Source organism: Argentina silus (assembly GCF_951799395.1).
Source record: "Argentina silus genome assembly, chromosome: X".
Taxonomy (NCBI): Eukaryota; Metazoa; Chordata; class Actinopteri; order Argentiniformes; family Argentinidae; genus Argentina; species Argentina silus.
In genome coordinates, this window is record NC_139653.1 from 27,781,604 (window position 1) to 27,805,620 (window position 24,017).

Genomic DNA, 24,017 nt, shown 5'->3' on the forward strand with positions numbered 1-24,017 from the left:
ACAGGAAACAAAAAATGAATCACATGAAACAAAGACAAACATAAATTAAGAAACCGGACGAGACGTTACACATACCATTTAAACTTTATAACATGCAGAGAGGTCTAACTTGTTGCTTGTATTCAACTTTTTAATACTCATTATACTTTTAAAAATATTACCACATTTTTTTGGACATTTTTGGAACGCTGCTGTCCTCACACCTTGTAAGTGACACACTCCAAATACCTATTATACTTTTAAACTATTAAACTTTTTGTAACTCGAAAAAGTCTCATTTATTTTACCGTTAAAAATTAAAACTTAACTGAGATTGGAATATTGCAATTTACAGGGAGTTCAAGGCGGCCGTTAAGTCGCTTAGCAACCAGTTGTAGATTAACAGTATTAAGTAATTCAGATTTATAAAATGAATACCTCATGTTGCATATAATCCAACAAATGCCCTTTCACTCATTAAAACAGCCATATAGAAGATAGCTAATATCACTATTGTTCGCGAAATATTAGCTTGCTGGCTATCAAATTTCCTATCTCTAGCTATCTAGCACTATCTTTTACAGAAAGACTTTGACTAATTAGATAGCATGCCACCCTTCAATCTAATCTAGAAATATAGCTAGCTATGTAACTAGCAAGACAGGAATACCAGCTACATTTTTGCTCTGACACTAAAAACATCCTAGAGCCTACTTTGTGAGATTCATGCACCCCCCCATTGCTTTCTATGGGACTGCTACTTATGTTACAAAACCATGCAAACTCTATATAAATCATTAGTTACTGTTGTTTGAAGTCACTTTTAGAATCATTCATATGCACTGTTTTTACAGCTGCGGGTAAATTTGCACAGCTGCGGGTAAAGCACCCATTTCATTTCATGTAAAATGTGAGTTGCTCAGCTAGCTGGCTCACTGAACAATCTATGCTAATTTTCATGTACATTTCCAAACTAAATGGCTGCACGTTCAACAACCAAAGTCCTTTGCTAATTTCAAGGTCATGTCACTAAGACAAAATCATCAAATAATTGACAGATTTATTGATTCAGTTAGAAGTAGTCTACACATTGTAAGCAAGGTAACAATATAACAGCACATATTAGCCAGCCTACTTTTGATCTATCCTATGTCCGTTTGCAAGACAGATCAGTGCAAACGGAGTCACACTATCTGCTCTGAGACAATGGCTCCATGGTAGATAAGGTGATGAACCTGTCTCTTTTTCACTCTGCTTGCACATATTAGCCAGTACATAAGCAATTGCTAAATATTTCCCTTGTTTGAGGGAGTTGTACATGTTCTTTAATTCCCGCTTAAATGTTGTAGTGTACTAAAATCAAAACTTTACCTCCATTGCTTAATCTAACAGTGCACGGTGATGTGTGTCACATGGCATGCTTCCCCACGCTGTCATTTTCATGACCTCTGATGGTGCACTTTCCCTATTGATTGGGAAAACACAACACCATCGCTCCTGCTGGGTGTCAATGGGCAAGAGGATCGATCCACTCATTGCCATGGGGATGGCGTGTTTCCTGCCCTCTAGTAGAAATGGAATTAGGAACCTTTCCAACTGTTCCAATCATTCTAGCATGTGTGGTCCAGGGATGTGTGCCAAACAGGACTTGAAGGTGTTACACTACAATGACTTGGATTTATACAGTGTCAATATGTGAACACAGCACCTATAATACTTAAAGTTCCTTATTGTCCAACTCTTCAATTCTTTTTGAGAATAAGATTTATTTATTGAAACACATGAGGAGATAGGAAATCGTACATGTAACCACTGTATTGTTTAGTAACCTTAGTGTGTTAGTATGTGTTCGTAAGTTTAGTATGTTGTATGCAACCCATGCAGCAACCTCATCTCTGTGCACCAGGCAGAGTCAACCTAGGTTGGAGAAGATTAATATACTGCCTAAGCTGCCATGTGATTGGGAGGAAATGAGAACTGTGTGTTTAAAAGTGTTACTAGGTACAAGAAAAACCTATTGCCTCCCTGCAAGCTATCCACATTAAACATTTAAGTAGATCTGAATGTCAGCAGTGTCATGTTCCTCCTGTTTTCATACAAGGTTAAGAACGTTCTGGCCCCAAGTCAACACTCAGTCCCATAAAAAGAATCAACCCATTGCAGTGTAGTTTTCTCAGCTCAAAGAGCACCTGCACAAGTGATCATAGAAAGAAAAATGGCGAACATAGCAAAAATAGCAAACATAGCAAACAGGCAATAGTGAGCAGTGCAGACCCACAAAGACGTATACCAAAATACCAAAATACCAGGTAGGCATGGAAAACAAATATGGATGTGTAATAAATGAGACACATTGCCATCTAGTGTATGTTCATAGGAACTGTACTCTCCAAAATTAGCATCATAAAATGATCATTTTTTATCATAAAATGAATGAGATTCTTTCAACCCAAATCCTTTAATCATAATTATATTTTATCATGTAATTTATGGAGAGACATTAACTAGATTAAACAATGTGTATAGACAGAGTACACTGAGAGAGAACTTTGTTATTTCACCTTTCACACTCGCACAGATACAGTCTCTCTCACTTCATACACACTCTCTCCCACACACATTTGCAGCGAAAGCAAGAGTCTGTTAAATGTTTGATGTGTCTACATGTCTCTAAGCTCTATTCCACAGCTAATCACTAATTTAGAGATTTTGCTCCTGTAAAATTAATGAATCTGAAACTACTGTCTTTTAAACAGAATCTAAAAACATCTTCTCTGCCTGATCACGCACAGCACCCAAGGGGGGTTGGTTACATCAACCATGTTAACTGGTAAAATGATGTTCAACACTCATGGTAATTATGTCGCTTATAGAGTTAACTTTTCATCTTTTTTGTGCTACAATAAATTAGAAAATTACTAGATTGTAAACTAGTAATGATACAACATGTTATGGTACAGGATTTCTTCATGGTTAAATAATGAAATTATGATGATTATGCAATTCTATATAAAGTTGAATGCATCTCCCTTACCATCTCAAGACTGATCATGTCATGTGCTTCATATTGGAAGATCTGGCCACTAGGGGGTGCTCAAGTATGGAGATAGATTACTGCCAAAAATAATGTAAATAAATAGAGTACATCTCACAAATGTGTACCATGATCCGTAAACAAAAAACACATAGCATAAATATAATTTACTATCCACACACAAACACCTATTGATGTGTATATGTAAACTATTATTTTAATACATGCAACATGTAAATATGGCTAAAGATCTGTGAATAGGTGCTCTTATATTTGCAAACAATGGGTGAAACGCAAGCGGTGACAAACATCTTTCCAAAGATGTAGATAAAAGCATTGCTCTGTGTAGGTATCCAATATAAAACACTTTAGCATTTGGTGAAATTACGTCTTTGGATTTGTTTTCAATTGTTTACAGAATTTTGGCACTAACATTCCATGAGTTTATAGAGAAATAATCCACAAAGCTTAAAAAAAAAATATATATTGCAGAAAGTAGCTGGAGGGGTGGAAACCCATTTGAAATAAGTGACGCCTCACAACATGTTAAACCAATCAAATAAGTTGCTTGGGCAGAGCTCCAAAAAATCTGAATTCAGTTTTTCCTTCATGTTATCTTCAATTTTCTTAAATGTTGCAAACTAGCACAGGCAACAACTCTCTGCAAAATAGTCCTACCCGGTCGGAAAACACGACACATATAACAACAAACAACCATTCTACAGGCATGTGCGGAGAGGGTTGTTGGAATGTAACATCCGATGAAATTGCAAACACATTCTCCCATCGCTCCATCCAGTTCAATCCAAGCCATATCTGCTAATAGAAAATTCCCCAGACCTCCAAAAGAGGCGCGATAACAACGCGATTTGGAGGTATTTCTTTGTTTGTAAATGTAAACCATTTATTCACAAATATTTAGCCATATTTACAAATCATTTTTGCATGTATTAAAATAATGGTTTACAAATACATATCAAGAGGTGTTTGCATGTAGATAGTAAATTATATTTGTGCTTAGTGTTTTTGTGTATGGATCATGCTGCTAGCTGCTAGCAAACAGTGACTAGTTATTACAATATACAAGGTAAAACTCAAATATCCAATACATTTCATGTCTCCTTGTCCCTCATTTTGTCCAATATATCTTTAATGTTTAATATCTATAATTGGTTGTTTTCCATCTCGACTGCACACTGCCTGCTAGATAGCTACGCAATTTGCATGGCTAGAATGGTTGCATGTTGCTATGGTCATTCCAGTTGCACAACAGAAATGCACAAGTGTAAATCGTTAGCCTAGGGTTAAGGCTTAGCCCGGGTTAACAAATGTGTGTGTGAATCGAGTGTAAGCTAGCTCTGGGCCAGTCATGGATAGCCCTAGGCTAAAGAAGTGCAGTGTGAAAAGCCATATCATGTTCTTATGACAGAGGAGATTCAAACTCTTTGATGACAGTAGTAGGTACTGTATCCTCAAGACTAAAGGCATAAGGAACTGATGGATAGTAATAGTGATAAAAGAAGTCAGACAATGGCATTAAAAGCACCATATTATTAAAGTCAGACTGACCCATAAAATGCACTAATGACACTTTTGAAGTCAACATAAACACTTTATTATTCCAACAAAAGGCAAGAGTATAAATAATTGCACCATGCTGCAGCTGTTGAACTACCTGCAATATTTGTCTTCACCACCAGATGTCAGCCCAAGAGCAAAACATCAATGGCTGTCCACTTTTCACCTGAGATCCAGTGAATGTGTCAATGGACAGCTATGGACAGCTGCATCCAATGCTGAAAAAGACTCACTCTCTCTGGGGTGTGATAATCAACCTCTAAATTACTGTCGCCTCCAACAAACTCACACTTAACTCTAACATAAGCTTGATCTCAAATCACTATGTCTATCTATCACAAACACTTATTAACTACCACACACATACTGACATTCCTTAATTCCTCAAACATTATGATCTTCAGGTGTTCTCTTGTGTGTGTGTTCATGAATCATGAACACACACACATAAACACTGTCTAACCTGCACACACGCAGCCTATACAGAACACATCCACATACAGACACACCCATCTACTATACTAAAACACATTCCCACAGTCCTATTACACAGGACTAAGACTTACAAATGTCTACTGTAAGTCATACACACCACGAGCAGAGACACACATATAAACACACTTGGAGTGATGGACAGAGTTGCAGGGCAGAGATGTGTCCTCTATTATTGATGATAGTCCACTAAGACGCATAGTGGGTGGAGGAACGTAGCTGTTGAAGTAGTAAACAGATCCTAAGAGCAAGCCTAAATAAGGTGTGCACACACACAAGCACAGACACAATTTTGTAAATATACAAATCTGCCTCATTCATTTTTATATACACACAAACACACATATTCTTATCATATATTGAATGTTATGGTACATCGTGACATTTTATGACCCTAACCCTAACTGTACATAGCCTACTGTAAAAAAATAAAACAATCTGCGGTCAAATGTGAAGTGTCAGTGCCAATGCTTGATAACAAGTAAAACAGAACACAAATCTAAAGCAATAATTACATGTAATGAAATATAATTATACATATTTTCAAGAAGGTCTATATACCAGCCATTTGCTAAAGTTAAAAAAGTGGACACAAAATCGCTTCTTCATTCAGTGGCTATGCACTTTACATTGATAGATTGTATAGAAACTGTGTGTGATCTGTGCAACATGTATTGAAAGGCCATAAGCCTAGTTTCAAGTATGATGTGCTATTACAGCTCAAGTTTTCTCAAGGCTCTGTAGAACACTCTCCCACAAGATAACATTGGGTACAGCTTCACTGGTGGACACTGGCATTTAATTTTGCACTCGTAGACAAAGATTGGCTCCCTAGTACTGCTATGGCAGTATGTTTGGGGTCATTGTCTTACTGTATGATGAAGCGCCATCCAATGAATTTGGAGACATTTGCTTGTACTTGAGCAGACAAGATGTTTCTGTGCACTTCAGAATACCTTCTGCTGCTGCTGTGAGCAGTTACATCATCAATTAAGACAATTTAGCCAGCCCAAACTATAGCAACCCCTCCACCATGTTTTACAGGTGAGGTGGTATTCTGTAAATCTTGGGCAGATAACTAGATATACATATAACTCCTTGGGAGGATAACTAGTGGTTTGCGCCTCTGTAGTTCGACTGGTGACATATTCTACAGATGGTAGTCTCTGACACATTTACGTCTACCTCCGAAAGAGTGTTCCTGATCTGTGGGACAGTTGATTTTTGCATTTTTTTTTTTATTATAGTGAGCATTCTTCGGTCATCCACTGCAGAAGTCTTCCTTGGCCTACCAGCCTGTTTGTGATTGCTGATCTCACCAGCGCTTTCTTTCTTTTTTAAATGATGTTACAAACTGTTGATTTTGGTAAGTCGAAGGTTTTGGCTATGTTTCTGATTGATTTATCTGATATTTCAGCCTCATAATGGCTTCATTGACAGGACACAGAGATTAAGAGATTGCTGTGTAAACCAGATCCCAACCAAGTAATTCTGTGTGCAAAAAAGAAGAGGAAGCTGTGAGAGAATATGTGGAGAGCCTTACAGATGCACTGAACACTTATTTCAGCATCAGAATTGTTAAGAGAGGGTTCTTAGGCGGGAGATGTTCTTCAGGTGAAACAATTATGAAGAAAAAAGAAAAAAGCCTGATACACCCTCAAAATCTATGGTTGATGTGTGATGTGTGTGGGGAAAACTACCACAATAGCAAGTACAAACATCCAGTTGTGTCCCCTAACCCAGACTCCAGTGTGTCCAACCAGTGGGCTTAGTCATGTAGAAACAGACTACCAATACCATGGCCAGATAATCCTGTTTCGTTTGTTTTAGCTATGTCCTTTGCTGTCAAGAATGATCAAGCCAAGATAAATGACAAATACATTAAGTTAGCCTACTTGCTGCAATAGCTGGTAGAGAAGAAGACTAGTTAACAGTATAATTGCAAACAGACATATAGATAACAATACCATACTCATTATACTTTACAATACTGTACTAACCATTAGACCACAGTGTGTACTTCAACCAGCATGATTCCAAATAGACGTTTGCAAAACACAGGTCTCTGCAATTGGCTTCTCCATTGATCATTGCCAACAAACCTTGGGCAAACTAAACACTATCTTGAAGTCTCCGTTTGCAATCTTACTATCCTGGTGTTTGTCTCTGCCAGTGGCGGCAGCAAGTGTCCCTTCTTCTTGCAATCTTGGCTTGATTCTCCATGATCAACAGCAAAGGATCGACAGTAAAATCGTATTGTCTGGCCACTGATGGTGGTGGTCTTCAGCTAACATGGAGCACACTGTTGGCCATGCCTGGTAGATTAAGCTTTTGCCATAACCTGATGGCAAGCAAGCAAAAATGTCTCTTTTGGAGACTAGTTTTCTCAAATATCCTCTACACAGTCATGACAGAACTACGTCAAACACTTTTTCTGAAATGTCCATGTTGCAGAGTAGGTGAGCGCATACTTGGGGAACATAAAACAAGGGAGAAGGTTAGGGGGAAGGTGTTGTTGCTTATGATTGGTTGATAGATTAAGTTGATTAAGCCAATGGCCATGTACCATCTGTTTTCGACTGTCTTTTTATTGGCTTAATGAAGGTTTAACGCGTTGGTCCGTTAGACCATTCGGCATTCCCAAGCTACTGTGGGAGAGCAGGTGTTAATCGTGCCTTAGGACTTGACACTATAATAATCAAATATAATGAACGCTATAATGATAAAAACAGACATTTAGGAAAAGTCAGGGAAGGTGGAGGGCATGGGTTTCACAATGGCAGAGTGTGTGTCACATCACGCCCTAACCCTAACACTAACCTGTTTGCGGCGACTAGTGTTAAGAACAAGCCCTTTGTGAAATCTTGGTGGCACTATGCTCACAAGTTGATATCTTGAGTAAATTCACCATTTCATCAATAGGAATTTCACAACAAATTGATTTTCACAAATCAAGGTTGAGATACTAAAAATACACACTCAGCGTACAGATTTATGAATTATTTCTGCAGGCCAGAACATCAGGGACAAGCTAAGCATGTCTTTAGTCTTTCTCTGTCTCCCTCTCTCTCTCTCTTTCTCTCCTCCCACTCCTCTTTATTCACTGTTGTCTTTCCTCCTCCTCCCACACCTCTTACCCTCCTTTCTGTCCTCCTAGAACTACAGTGCCCTCCTTAAGTATTGTAAATAGGAAGCATTTTGTCTACTTTAGCTTTAGTTAGTTTGGATTTCAAATCAAACAATTACTACTATGAGGTTAAAGTAGGAATTCCCAGCTTTCTTTTTTCATATTGGTTTCACCATTTAGAAATTACAACCTTTTTTAATACATTTTATACATATTACCCCTATTTCATGACACCAAAAGTATTGGAAAATTGGCTTGACAGGTGTTTCTGGTTAGTCAGGCATGTTCCGTCACATCATTTGTGCAGGCATAAGAGAGCTGTCAATGTCTAGTATTGATTTTAGGCTTTGCATTTGCCTTTGGAGTCTGCTATTGGTGTCTGTCAACATGAGGACCAAAGACACGTCAATGAAAGTCAAGGAAGCCATTATGAGGCTGAAATATCAGAAAAATCAATCATAAACATAGACAAAACTTAAACGTAAACTTACCAAAATCAACAGTTTGGAACATCATTAAAAAAAATAAAAAAATAAATAAAGCACTGGTGAGCTCAGCAAATGCAAACAGGCTGTAGGCCAAGGAAGACCTACAGTGGATAACCGAAGAATGTTCACCATAATTAGGAAAAAACCCAAAACAACTGTCCCACAGATCAGGAACACTCTCCTGGAGGTAGACGTGAATGTGCCAGAGACTACCGTCCGCAGAATACGTCACCAGTTGAACTACAGAGGTTTCACTTCAAGGTGCAAACCACTAGTTATCCTCAAAAAGGATGGTCAGGTTACAGTTTGCTAAAAAGTACCTAAGGCAGTTATTGCATGCAAAGGATTGTCGATCAAATACTAAACATGAGTAATTTATTTGGACATTATATGATTTTTTCCAATACTTTTGGAGTCCTGAAATAGGGGGGGTATGTTTAAAAAATGGTGTACTTTCTAAATGGTGAACCCAATCAGAAAAAAAACATTGAATTAAAGCTGAGAATATCTACTTTGACCCCATCGTAATTGTTTGATTTCAAATCCCCCAAAAAACAGGAGCAAATGTGGGTAGAATTACCTCAGTCCTATCAGTCCACATCAGTCCTATTCTTTAAAACAGTAAAAATTAACCCTGCTCTAGAGCAAACATTGAGCAGTGAGGCATAAAAGCAATGGATGAGTCAGAAGCACACAGTAGCCAATGTGTAATTTTCGTGATGATGACTGACAACTGCTATCTCAGGTCTGTTGTGGCAGGCAGTTGACATGGTACCAAAGAACATCTCATGGCTGATGGCTGATGATAAGACATACAGTATATCATCAAGAAATGCAAATGGGTTCCTGGTGGTGATAAAAGGTGGTTGTATTGAATTTGTGATGGTTTGTGATCATGATGATGTAGTCATAAAGGTGGTTGGTAGTGACTGAATAACAAAGTGCATCTTATTCTTTGTATTTCGATCCAGAAAGCTGGGTGTGTCAACACTAAGTGTCCTAGTAATTAAACCTCATTAAGTGGGCAGACTCACATTGACATGAGACGTAATAAGACATAATTTAATTAGTAATTACGTGAGTAGTAATTTCCAGATACAACTTGACTGTATTCTCCTTTATCTCTGAAGTAAGACCTCTCAATAGATTGGATGGGATACTGGAAGAATCATGAGTAGTGTGGCCTTATTATGTGTCCACTAATGTGACCTTAATGTTAGAGTGAAACATCAAATTGACTTTTGGGTTTCATACAATCCTAAAACATTAACAGGCACATTCATTGGCATGTGTCACATTTGTGACATTATTACTCTTATGAACTACTCTTGGGATATTCCTCTTTTTCAAAAGAATAATAGCTAAGTAGGCAGATGGAAATCAACCATAAATCATTCTTTCTGAGGGACACATTTATTTAGCTGTTCACACAATTTTTGGTAAAACATTTTAACCATTAACCTTTACAAATTATTAATTTCAAAGCTGTAAAGTTTGAAGGCGGAGAGGAGGTTTAGAACATTTGAATGTACTGTTGTATTTTGTATTGATGTATCTAGCTGCAATTCAGTTACTTCTCCAAATGGATGCTAAGTGCAAGCAAAATATTTTCATCAGGAAATGAAATGCATGTTAAATTGGATTTAAATCTGAAGATTGACTTGGCCAGTCAAGAACACTTTTTGACCTTGAAAAAACTCCCTAGTTGCCATGGCAGTATGTTTTGGGTCATTGTCTTACTGTATGATGAAGCACAATCCAAAGAATTTGGAGGCATTTGCTTGTACTTGAGCAGACAAGATGTTTCTGTACACTTCAGAAAACATTCTGCAGTTATATCATCAATTAAGACAAGTTAGCCAGTTCTAGTGGCAGCTATATACTCACCGGCCACTTTATTAGGTACACCTGTTCAACTGCTCGTTAACGCAAATATCTAATCAGCCAATCACATGGCAGCAACTCAATGCATTTAGGCATGTAGACATGGTCAAGACAACCTGCTGAAGTTCAAACCGAGCATCAGAATGGGGAAGAAAGGTGATTTAAGTGACTTTGAACATTTTTTAGGTACTTTTTAGCAAACTGTAAGTGACCATCCTTTTTGAGGATAACTAGTGGACTACCAGCCTGTTTGCAATTGCAAAGGTCACCAGTGCTTTTTTTCTTTTTAATGATGTTGCAAACTGTTCATTTTGGCAAGCCTAAGGTTTTGGCTATTTCTGAATAATTTATCTGGCTATTTATCTGCAGCTTAATAAAGGCTTCCTTGACTGTAATTGACACCGATTTGATCTTTATATTGACAGACACCAATAGCAGACACCAAAGGCAGACCCAAAGGCAGACCCAAAGGCAGACCCAAAGGCAGACCCAAAGGCAGACCCAAAGCCTAGAATCAATGCTAGACATTGACAGCTCTCTTATGCCTGCACTAATTATGTGATGGAACACACCTGACTAACCAGAAACACCTGTCAAGCCAATTTTCCCATTACTTTTGGGTACCCTAGAATAGGGGTAATATACATAAAAGTGTTGTAATTTCTGAATGGTGAAACCAATATGTATGCAAATATCATCAAATAAAAGCTGAGAATCTACTTTAATCTCACATTAATTTTCTGATTTCAAATCCAAACTTTTGGAGTGTAGAGAGAAAAGAAGAAATTAATTGTTTCGGATAGTATTGCTACTATTACTGCGATGCATTGGGAATACGGTTGTAGCAGGAATTGATGGGAGACGATATGTCAGTAAAACATATGTGATACAGGAAATGTACAACGCATACTTTCCTCCATGTGTCAGTGAAAGTTATTGAAAATCCTGCTGCTGATCCAAGGTCCCTCCGAACTTTCAAAAGCTCTTTCTAATGTCCCGTCTCTGACTTAATGTTCAAACAGTCTTTTTAAGTGAGTGTGTGACTCAGTAATGATGGTATCCTGGCTATCTGAGTATCTGTGGTTCCTCACTAAATATGTCTTTAGTCGATTTGGACAACATTTTACTCATTACCTCTCCGAATAAATGTAACGATCATTAAAGTTAAATCTAAGTTAAACTAGGCTATCATTTCATGGATGGCTCTATGTATGAATTTGAGAGTGCTTACATTTCTCTAACCCCATCCCTCAGCTGTTTACCAAAAACACTGACGGGGTGACCGCTTCATTGTTGTTTGAATACCAAATTTCAACTTTAACAAATACTTGCACTAATCTACTTGAGCACACTTTATATGGCCGGTGTCTCACGACTAAAAGTCATTGTTTGGGGCTGGCGCTGTCCAAGGTGCTGACCAAGTTATCACAAAACTCATGCCGGTGGCAGCAGTTTAGGCTTTGTTTGGATATTACTGTAATGTGTAAAATAGTGTCGCAGATCAGCTTACAATTACTACACACACTTATTCCACTGTTTACATCATGTATGAGTTTATTTAAATATTCACTTGACATACTAACGCATAGCCTAGCCTACACACACACACACAATATGGGCCCAGATAGGCTACTGAAACTTACTGTAACATTAACATTATATTTAGGCCCACATTTAGGCATCAAATGGAAATAAAAACATATTAGGTTGATATGCTAATGACGACTTGCACACATCAAACCATATAATTAGAACACAGCAGGTGTCATGGCGGTCTATATACAATTGTTGCTAGGGGAGACCAGGGATTATTGTAACGGGATAGTTGTAACACTCTCAATATCTCCAATCAGGAACAAGTTGGAATCATGTGACTCACTGTGCATACTTGGGCCTAAATGTCCTGAACTCACATGCAAGCAGGGAGGTGTCTGTGAAAAACTATACATTTTATTGGCAAAAATCATTTTTTGAGGTGGGAAAGCAATTTTTTGAAGGGAATTAATTTTTTTGATGGCACTAGCATTACACTTAGCATTACCAAACTTCAGGTAATATCAGGTGTATCACCAGTTTTGAGAGAAATCTTTAATGCTAGTTGTCCATGCTAAAGTTGGAGCATTATGTTACAACGCGCTGCAATGTAATGGCTGTTAAGATTGTGGTGAGTTTTAACAAAATGTTACACACGCAAACACACACACATACACACACACACACACACACACACACACAACAATGATTGTTTTAGTTGTTGAGTAACTTACAAAGTCAAGTGTGAGAACACAAAAACAGTATGACAATGATTGGTTTAGTTCAATAGTTTGAGTAACAAGAAGAAACATTTTGTTTCATTAGACTTCAACTGAAAAATATTTTCATAAGGTTTGTGAGTTAAGTAGGTTCTGGGTTAAGAATAGTGCCACATAATGTGTTAAAATTGCAATGGTCTTCTGATACTTGTGCAAATGTTCAATGAAGACATGTTTTGCTAAGTTGCAGGTTATGATTTATGAATTTTCAGAATGTTACATTTCACCACGAGCAGTATTACAACTAACCTGGTAGGTGGGGTAAATTGTAAGAGTTGACTCCTTGTATTTGATACATCACACCTTGTCTGTTTGCTTAGATCACATCTATACCAATTCATAGCAGACAGATGTAAGTTGTTTGTATCATTTAAAAAAAAAAGAATTATATAGCAGTTCAAACAATCTCTGTGAAAAGTGTTATACCATCCCCGGTATCCCCTACTCTGGCCCATTTAAGAGACATCTCTGGTTTGAATGTAGGGACATACTGTATAGGCTGAATGTGGAATTGGTCGCACTAATTGGATAAAAACACAATGGGCATTGTGCGTCAATTAATGTAATTAAGACGTTGTTTTTTTAAACGTGTTTGCGTTCTGCCCTCTATTTGCCTATTCACGGAGAAAGGGACTGGTTGAAAGTACCCTACACCGCTGCAGAGATGATGAATCCACCCAGCCAACACGAGAACGGATCCGCGATGAAAGAAAGCATGCAAGATGTCTCACCGCTCGTGGTTGTACTCGGCTTCGATCGCTTTCCACAGAGACACTGCAGCATACGCGCACCTTTCTTCAGGAAAAGGCTCAGAATCTTCATTGATTTGGGTTATTGTTTTCCTACGTCAATTCACGCAATTTGACACTGTAGGTTATTGAAGCATAGATTTTATCCACCTCTGCTTGACCATCGTACTTCACAGATCCCTGGGTTCGGCAACATCAAGACACCACAAAAGCGTTGAGAAAGGGATTCAACTACATCGCGACATCCTGAAACATTTTTCATTTACGAGAATTCCATCAAAACACCTGAATCGCGAGCTGGACTAGGACGTCAGATTAATTACCCACAGCCCATGCTTCCGATTTACTCGCAGACGTAAAACGAGGGCTCCGGTGCGAGCGCGAACGCCAAAGTTAAACCGCAGGGCATACTAGGATCGCCACAGATGAGGTAATGCATCCTTGGCGGTACAGTATAGCGCGAAAAGCGTTGGGCGCGAAGGAAACCAGGCCACGTCGGATTCAAAACATATTGGTATATGGCCATGGGGAGGGGGTAGGAGCGTAGGTACCCTGGCCTACTGTATTGCCGACGTCAGATAGTGGGTTTGATGATTTTAAAGGCAAAGCAGCTTTTTTGTAAGTTGTGAGGTCAAGGGGTTTGTGGGTTTCCCGGTGTGAATTTGACATATAAACCTAGACAAAAAAACATAGGCTATAGTAGGCTATTATGTAGGCTTGCCTAAACTATCACAGGCCAAGGAATGAACTTCTATAGGCCTATACAATCAGATTATGTGTCAACAACAACATGCAGTGGCACAAAATGTCCCAACATATTTGGTTAGTAGGCCTAGTCCTAGTCGTTTTTATTTAACTCTTTAACATGCCTAGCATAAAGTAGGCCATATAGGCATTATAGCGTATTGCCTACAATTAGACATAAACAAGTGTTTGAAATGGCACAGTGGTGGTCATTTGGAAAGTCTAGGGTACATTTTCACACACTATAGGCTATAAATAAGATCATGATATCAGTCACACAGTCACTGTTGTTCAGTGAACCAACAGCATTTGCATTGCCTACTGTAAGCTATGTGTCTTATTCTTCCACACAGGCTACAATCAGATATTTAATCAGCACTCTGTGGCCTACTGGAATATTTTAGCTTTAATAAAGATAAATAATTGGCCAATAACACACATCGTGTGAGCAAGTTGCTTCTGATCTTTTATTGGCGTTGTGTTTCATTTGTTTATTTGCTCATAGGCCTTAAGGTAAACACTTTGACAGGTGAATTTGCACACAACTCCAGGGTAATTATTTAGCCACAAGGGGGCGGCAGATGGCAGCATGCAAGAGAGAGTCGAATGCAGCTGTCATGAAAACATTCCTGGATCCCCCATCGCATTCGTCATTGACCTGGACGCCCGGCTACACACATTAGTTGCACACAATCCACGCATCCAGTACAATTGCTGAATTTGAAATCCCCGTATTGCCCCTAGTCCTTAGGCATTCCTGGATATGACAGGGTAAGATAAACATTTAAACAATACGGCAATAGCTCCATCCGCCCTCTGATTGGTTGGGTGGACATGACCTATTGATTAGTCTACACTCCAGGCTATTCCTATTCAGATCCACAGAAGTGCCTATAGTGGTAGAGATGTGGGGTACATTTATAATTCACTCAAGAGGACTCACTATTTCTACAGTATGTCTGAGCGATTTTCTTTCTCTCTCTCTCTGCCCATGAATCATTTCATGCCTAAACTCAGCATACACAAACATACAGAAGATATGCAGGGTGATAAAATCTCTGACTTGAGTGTTGAAATTTGTTATAAAAAGGACCAACACAGCTGCTGTTGCTGCCAGCTATAAATACATCACAGTCCTTAATGTCAAGGTCCCTTGATATACACACATGGAGCATAGGCAGATGCAGAACAAACAGCTCACACAAAGAGCAGTCATCACCATCTCACACATATAAGGCAGACAGAAGAGAGACATTGCTAACAAACTGGTAATCTGACTTGCTCCAGAACTTGGAGCTTGGCGTGACTGTGCTGTAGCTTCACCCTGACTTAGAGTTTTACACATATACCTTAAAGCAATAAGACATGAAGAAAATTTGAGGAAAAGCGGTGCTGTGTTGTGTGTGTGTTTGGGTATGTGACTGCGTGCTTGCTTGTGGGTGTGTGTGTTAATCCACTTGGCGTAAACAGAGATATTTCTGAGGTGAGACATTGTGGACTGGAGAGGTGTGAGTCACATGAGAGGTGATCTGAGATATTAATTCATGTATTTTTACACAGTGCTGAGTCTTTTCTATTGCCGGCATTAAGAGAAGGGGAGGGAGTGGTGTGGTTTTCAGGCAGCAGGTTTGGACTAGTTTGAACAGTCACAGACAGTTTGGAGATTATTATCATTCCTCTCCTACTCCTCTATATATCCACCACCCCATCATCATCATCATTATCATCATCATCAATTCCATCATCATCTTTAACAATCACAAAACAACCTAGACGTACAGTAGCTTACTGACTTTATGGGACAAAAGTCTGCAGCTCCCCCTTACACAGACCAGAATTTTAAGACTGCTTCTCCCATAGCAACTTAGATTTACACAGGTGAGTGATAGGTCCTCTCCATGGCAGAATTCAACAGCTTCTTGGAGGTCATGATTCAGCTCTTCCCATATGTGCAACAGCTTGCTCTCACATGACAGCCTATTACACAATCTATCACAACTTTAATCCGTATTCACCCAACAGAGGTGTTGAGTAAAGGGGAGAACTCACCCTGCTCATTGTTGTCCGGTTTGGCAGTGCCTTCCTCCTCATTTGCCTCCTCACCCTTACTGTCGTGGGAGAGCAGGCGGCGGAACAGGCTACAGTAGCGAGTCATGTCTGGGTCTCAACTCAAACCGCCGTCTAAAGCTCAGACTGTAAAACACAGCACCCTCTGTCCTTGCACGCCTTTACAACCTGTATCTGACCTTAAACCACCGCCCAGTTCATCCTCTGGACAACATCTGTTGTTGTCCACTGTTTGTTTGTGCTTGTTTAGCCCTGTCTGTCCTGCTCCTGTAGCCACTAACGTAGCCCCCACAGTCTCTCCAGGCTCCTGTCGCTGTGTGGACTGCTCTCGTCTGTACACCATACAAGCTATTCAAACAGGTAACCTAACACTGCAATGAGACACAAGTGTCAACCTTTTCACCTTTGTCAACCAGGCAGCTGCACTGCAACCAGTCAAACACAATTACGAGTTATTTGAATGGATCAGTGATGTGGATATGTGATCCCTTGGCCCCGCTGTGCAATAGAAACGGATAGGGTCTATTCTGAGAGTGTAAAGGGGCGTCACTGGTGCATGAATACTATTTATATCCGTGTTTACGTGGAGAAAGTGCTGGGAAAGGAAATTCTCACTCAGCAATGAGAGATGAGACACAGGAGACATAGAGAAAGAATGTCTGAGTAAATGAATGAGTGGGGGGGTCAGTATGCAAATCAGTGAATGCTTGATCAATGTTTCTATGTGTGGTTTTAGAGTATGTGAATGTGGGGTAAGCATGACAATTTATTAACAATAGAGTGAGTTTCAGAAAATGTGACATTACGTAATACTATGTATTATACTATAGTATGTATGTAGTGTTTGAATAGTATTTGTGATAATGAGTTTAGATAGATATGTCTATCTAACCCTATGCCTAGATATGTCGATCAAATTGACCACTGTAGGAATTAGGTTTTGCTGACATTGTCATATGGTCTCTCTCTGGTCTCTCTCTTTGATGACTGTTTAACTAAAGCTACTTCGGAAACAAATGTTGCAATCTTTGCAATCTTTCGCAAGACAGGCACGCTCCTTTTCAAATGGGAATACTAAATCTTGGAACGTGCGGAGCCAGAAGTGAATGAGAGTGAGTGAAATTAAAAGGCACGGAGTGCAAAGAAATCAGAATATACCCCTTTAGTGAGCATGTCTGTAATTGGGTCCTTGTACGGCCTACATATTGTGCTGCAGGTTCCCTTATGGCCAGCAGAGAGCAATATATAGCAATTGATAAACAACAAGCAGCTGATGACGTTTTCTAACTATTGGCTTTATAGTTAGGGTTTAAGATACGGTTAGGGTTAAGGGTTACATTTTGTATTTTGCTCCTTAGGAATATCAGTCTAGATGTTGCACATACAGTGCCCTGCGTATGTAATGGGACAGTGAAGCATTTTTTCTTGTTTTGGCTCTATACTCCAAATGTTTTGATTTGAAATCAAACAATTACTATGGGATTAAAGAATAGATTGTCAGCTTTTATTTAATATTTTTCTACATGTTGGTTTCACCATTCAGAAATTATAACACTTTTTATAAAATGTTTATACAGTCCCCCTATTTCACGGCACCAAATGTAAGGGGACAGATTCATATAATGTCCAAAATAAGCCCTCATGTTTAGTATTTGGTCGACAATCCTTTGCATGCAATAACTGCCTGAAGTCTGCAACCCATTGACACCACCAGATGCTGGGTATCTTCTCTGGTGATGCTCTGCCAGGCCTGTACTGCAGCCATCTTTAGTTGTTGTTTTGCTTTAAATCTCAAGATTGAAGTGGCCAGTCAAGAGCTTCCCACTTTGTAGCCCTGTTTAGCCACGTTTTAGCCTAATTGATGTAACACTATATTTTGGGTCAGTGTCTTACTGTATTATGAAGCACCATCCAATGAATTTGGAGGCATTTGCTTGTACTCGAGCAGACATGTTTCTTTACACTTCAGAATACATTCTGCTGCTGCCATCAGTAGTTACATCATCAATTAAGTTAGCCAGTTCTAGTTGGCAGCTATACATGCTCAACTTACATACTTACGCATGGCATGGCACTGTATAACCGATAGTGTTATTTTCTTTTATAGGAATTCTGACTGGGGTTTTTGGGAGCACTGAGATTTAGGAACTAAACAGTTCAACATTTGTGGCCAAATCACCTCAAAGTAACTTCTAACATAGTCAGAGAGTTCATTTGAGGTGAGTTGGCCACAACTGTTCCCCAATCACTCCCATTGTTTTTTTGTTAGCGTCAGTGTTAGAAATCCAACTAGCTGGCCTACTGCTATCTCTACTTTCATCTAATCGACGGGTGCTAGGCTGCCTCGTAGGTCTGTAACTGGTCTGGATGTGTGCATTAGCCTGAGAAGTATGCAGCTCGTGTTGGATGTGAATGTTTCTGGGGAGACAGTGGGGTTGCTTAATAGGTTCAAGGTCCAGTCGGCCAGCTCAAGCGGATCGTTGATGTTCAGATGATGACAAATAATACATAATAACACGAAAAGAAACTCCAAATGATATGACCAACTTATGATTCAAAACAAAATCTGGATGGATGGATTACAGTTTTTTATTTTCTCTCATCAAATAACCTGTGTACATGGTTTGATAACTCACAGAATAATTAAATCTACAATCCTTAATTTGTTTTCAGACAAACCAGAAAGGTTTCTTTGGCCAAACTGCAGCCCTGCATACTTTTTATAATGCTGTAGGATGGTGCTAGAGAAATGTAACCACTCTCAAATTCAAAGATGCTATGGATGGGCTTGTTGTGACACAGTATCTGTGTCTTCACATGCCCAATTTGTGAGTTGATATCAATTGTATATTTTAATTTAATTTATATTATTGTATTTATATTATTGTAATACATATAATGTACAATGATGTCAGACATGGAATATATGTGGCAGTGTTTCCCCAACCATTGATTCGGTGGGACAGGCAGAAAATCGGAATTTAAGTGTGAAAATGTAAATGAAATATAGGCCTACTGTAGGGTGTATCTTTGGTGGTAATGTATTGTAACTTTGGCTCCCTTCAAGGCTCTTGATTGCAAGACATGACTGTGAACCCCCCTCAAAGAACTTTATATGGTTAGAAGGTTCCCTGATATAATTCCCTGATATAGGCTAACAATAATGAAATGTAGCCTATTTGGGAGGAGCTCACCGGCACACAAGAAAATGCACCTCCGGTTTGGACACCCGCTCTTTTGTATCTCTCTTTCCTCCTCTTGTTCTCTCACACTCATTGTAATTAAAAAGATTACCCTCCCCTATCAACATACATCAGCCATAACTTTGACTAAAGTCTGTGAATAGAGATGCACCAAAACTGAGCTAGAGATGCGCCTAAAAACAATTCTAAGGGAAACACTGATATGTGCAGGACCTTTTCAGAGGCATAGAAGTGCATGAACAAGAAATGCGGTTACAGTAGACCACATTTTACTGCAGGACTCCCAGACCCTCCGTCCAAATGAGTCAAGGCAATTATGCCTGGTGGATCAAAAAGAAAGTTGCAGGTATAAGCTCATGTTTGTAGACCAGGCCTACATTGTGGCCGAGTGCTTCTTTCGTGTGGATTCATGAATTTACTTTGCTTTATTTGATAGCAACTTAAAAGAAGCCCACAGAATTGGGTTTGTTGGGAGCCGGTTTGGAGTCATGACAAACTGGCGAATGAGATGCCTGTTCGTATTCCACCTAGCTCAGTGTCACAGGGAAAATGTGCCTCCAGAAAAGTTTTGTTTCCAAAAACAGCTGTGGTGGAAGTCTAGGATTTACCACTCTGTACTTCAGCTCTTCGGTGGTAAGAATCAAGAAACAAGTCCTGAGTAGCCACAATATCTGAGTCCGGTATTTATTGCTTTCAAACAAGAGACAAGAGCGTAACAGCAGCCCAGCGTAGATCCGGGGGTCTGTTCAGCACAAGTCTGAAGAGGCGATTATCAGGGTTGTCTTTTATACAGTTTAAACATAATGGTAGGCGCCACCAAGGCTATTGGCTGACCACCAGGACCTCCAGCAGGACCTCCAAACCTGCCGACACCGACGGAGGTGGACCCTGGTGGAAGGGACCGCCACCTCTTCCTCCTGGCTGGGGAACATAGGGGGTTGGTATCCCAGAGAGCACTCGAATGGGGACATGCCTGTGGCGTTGTTGGTCATGGAGTTGTGGGCGTACTCAATCCAAGGAAGGTGTCGGGACCAGGAGGAGGGATGACGGGAGGAGACACAGCGGAGGGCAGCCTCTAAGCACTGGTTGGCCTGTTCCGCCTGGCCGTTGGATTGGGGGTGGTACCCTGATGTGAGGCTGACCGTGGCCCCAATCCCCTTACAGAAGGCCTGCCACACCCGGGAAGTAAACTGGGGACCACGGTCAGACACGATGTCCAGGGGGATCCCATGGAGTTGCACCATATGTACCACCAGGAGGTCGGCGGTCTCGGCAGAGGAGGGGAGTTTGAGAAGGGCGATGAAGTGGACGGACTTCGAAAACCGGTCCACAATGGTAAGGACCACGGTGTTACCCTGGGAGATGGGGAGACCGGTAACGAAGTCCAGGGCAATGTGGGACCAAGGGCGGCTGGGGATAGGAAGGGGTTGTAGTAGCCTGGCTGGGGGTTGATGAGAGGCCTTGCTCCGTGCGCAGATGGTACACGCGGCGACATACTCCCGGGTATCCGACTCCATGGCGGGCCACCAGAACCGTCGGCGGACGAAAGACAATGTCCGGCCCACCCCCGGGTGACAGGCGAATTTACTAGCGTGCCCCCACTCTAGGACTCGGGATCAGGCTGCCGGGGGAACGAAGACGCGTCCGGGGGGGCCGCCTCCTGGGCTGGGGTAGGTGCGTTGGGCATTCCTGACCACGGAGACGATGGCCCAGGTGACGACGCCAACCACTCGAGATGGGGGAAGGATGGTGTCGGGGTTGGTGGCGCCACCTCCTCCGGGGCCAGACGGGAGAGTGCGTCGGCCTTGGTGTTGTTGGAGCCTGGCTTGTACGTGATCATAAACTCGAACCGGGTGAAGAAGAGGGCCCAACGCGCCTGGCGGGAGTTGAGCTTCTTGGCCGACCCGATGTATGTCAAATTCTTGTGGTCGGACCAAACCACAAACGGTTGCTGGGCCCCCTCCAGCCAGTGTCTCCATTCCACCAAGGCCACGTACACTGCCAGCAGCTCCCGGTTGCCCACGTCATAATTCCTCTCGGCCGGTGTCAGGCATTGTGAGAAGAATGCACAGGGTTGGACCCTCTGGTCCTCTGCGGACACCTGGGAGAGGACGGCCCCGAGGCCGTCCACCTCCATGAGGATCTGACAGGATGGGTCGGGGTGGATGAGCACCGGAGCTGTCGTGAACAGACTCTTCAGGGTCGAGAAGGCGGCCTCCGCCTCCGGGGTCCAGGAGTACGGGCGGAGCGTGGAGGTGAGGGCGGTTAGGGGGGCGGCCACCTGGCTGAACCCCCGGATGAACCGCCGGTAGAACTCTGCGAAGCCCAGGAAACGTCTCAGCTGCTGGCGGTTCAGGGGTTGGGGCCACTCCACCACCGCCTGGATCTTCCTCCCGTCCGCCCATAGGTGACCCCTCTCCACAATTTTGCGTACTCCACGGAGGCGGTGTGGAATTGGCACTTCTCTGCCTTCACAAAGAGTCTGTTCTCCAGGAGTCGCTGCGTGACTGAGAGGCTCGAAGGTAGAGCTGATGAGGGGTAACGGGTACTTATTCTTGATGGTGATGTTGTTCAGACTTCGAAAATCAATACACGGCCGGAGGTCTCCTCCCTTCTTCTTCACAAGTCTGGGGACGGGGCGACCGGTCTGGGGGGACCAGGTGGAGAGGAGGCGGAGCGGAGGCAGTTGGCATGACACCCCACGCTCCATCCCAGGATCCTCCCAGTGGTCCAGCATATATTATCCAGGGTGGTGTCAATGAGGCTGTCGTCGGCCCCGGAATCCAGGAGGGCGCCCAGGCTGTAAGACTCCTGGTTCCAGGTGAGGGTGGTAGGAATGAGCTGAGTTTGAGAGGTGCCAGAGAGGGTGAAGGTGGTATGGCTTACCAGGACCCCTCTCTCTGGTAAGCCATGTCTTTTGCCACAGGAGGTCGAGGGCGGGTTGGACAGGCCCGGAGGTAGTGACCGGTCTGCCCGCAGTAGAGACAACGCTGGTCCCGGAACCGCTGCTCGCGTTCTGCTGTGGACAGACGGGACCTGCCCACCTGCATAGGCTCCTCTTCTGCTCCGGGGACGGCTGCTCTGGGGGCGGAGGTGGTCAGGGTGGGCGTTGTGGAGATTGGGGCTTGGGGGGGACCGGGAAGGGAACTGGGGAGAGAATGCCCGAGGGAGGTTGTCAACCCTGGAGATGAAGTCCTCTCCTGTCCGCGTTCAAAACGCCTCTCCCGCAGGCAGTCGTCCATCTCCAGGGCGAGGATAACCAGCTCCTGATAGGATGAGGTGCGGTTCTTCAGGAGCCAGTCGTTGATGTTATCGGCGAGGCCCCGCTTGTATGCGCTGAGGAGTGCTTTCTCCCCCCAGCCGCTCTCTGCAGCGAGGGTGCGGAACTCCACCGTGTAGTCTGCCACCGATCGATTCCCTTGGCGGATGACGTGGAGGCGCGCAGCTGCGTCGGCGCCCTCCTGGGGGTGATCAAATATAAATCGAAACTCCGCCTTGAAACCCTCATAATCGGACGACAAGGCGGAATCGCTACCCAGAGCAGCGACGGCCCACTTCAGCGCCCGTCCGGTCAGAAGAGCGATGATGAAAGCCACCTTGTCCCCTCCGGATCGAAACCTGCTGGGCTGGTACAGGAAAGCGAGCTCACATTGGCCCAAGAAACCGCGGCAGAGATCGAACTCACCTCTAAAGGGACAAGGCGGCGCAAGGTGAGGCTCTCTGAAACCGGGGGGAATCTGGGTACTGGGTCCGGGTCTAAACTCAGATCGGGAGATGACGGTGTCGGTGTTGTGGTCTGGGGTTGATGGGAGGGGTTGAGCTCGAACCTACGGAGCCGTTTGTCCATTTGCCGAAAAGCGGTGTCCAATTGGTCCGTAACCTGGTTAAGGAGGGTGCCGTGGTGGTAAACGATGGCGAGCAAGGGATGGTCGATGGCAGCGGCCCCTGCCTCCTCCATACCCGGGTTCTTTGAGCCGTCTGGTTCCGACATTTTGGTGGCCAGAACGTTCTGTTACACAGAAGGTCTGAGGAAACGACAGCACACAGAGAGGGTAGATGAAGCCCGAAGGCGTATTTAATAATGCAAATAATCCAAAGAGAGTAGTCGAAGTTCGGTCCAGGGGTCGGCAGGAGAGCGGGCAGTCAAACAGGCAGAAGTTCGGGCAGGTAGACGGGTAGTGGGACAGGCAGGCGGTCGGGCAGGCAGACGGGTAGTCGGACAGGCAGATGGTCGGGCAGGCAGACGGGTAGTCGGACAGGCAGATGGTCGGGAGGCAGGGAGGTCCAGTAGTTGGTAAGGGGGGCTAGGTCTGTGGAAGGGTCGACGAGGGGAAAACCAGGGAGGACGAGGTATCTGGAT

The 24,017-nt window shown here is 42.4% G+C and overlaps 1 protein-coding gene across 2 annotated transcripts in view; it reads right to left on the bottom strand.

The window, feature by feature from the left end:
- Positions 1-16,755, bottom strand: part of fgf12b (fibroblast growth factor 12b) — a gene marked incomplete at its 5' end in the record, with an annotated part of 45,849 nt that extends 29,094 nt beyond the window's left edge. The window contains one exon of one of the 2 annotated variants that reach the window (XM_083694466.1): positions 16,437-16,755. In XM_083694466.1, coding sequence (XP_083550592.1) covers positions 16,437-16,542 — 106 coding nt within the window. Of the gene's footprint in view, positions 1-13,625; positions 13,717-16,436 lie in introns of those variants that run through there. The other variant, XM_083694465.1, reaches the window with a different exon arrangement.
- Between the last annotated feature and the right edge of the window lie 7,262 nt (positions 16,756-24,017).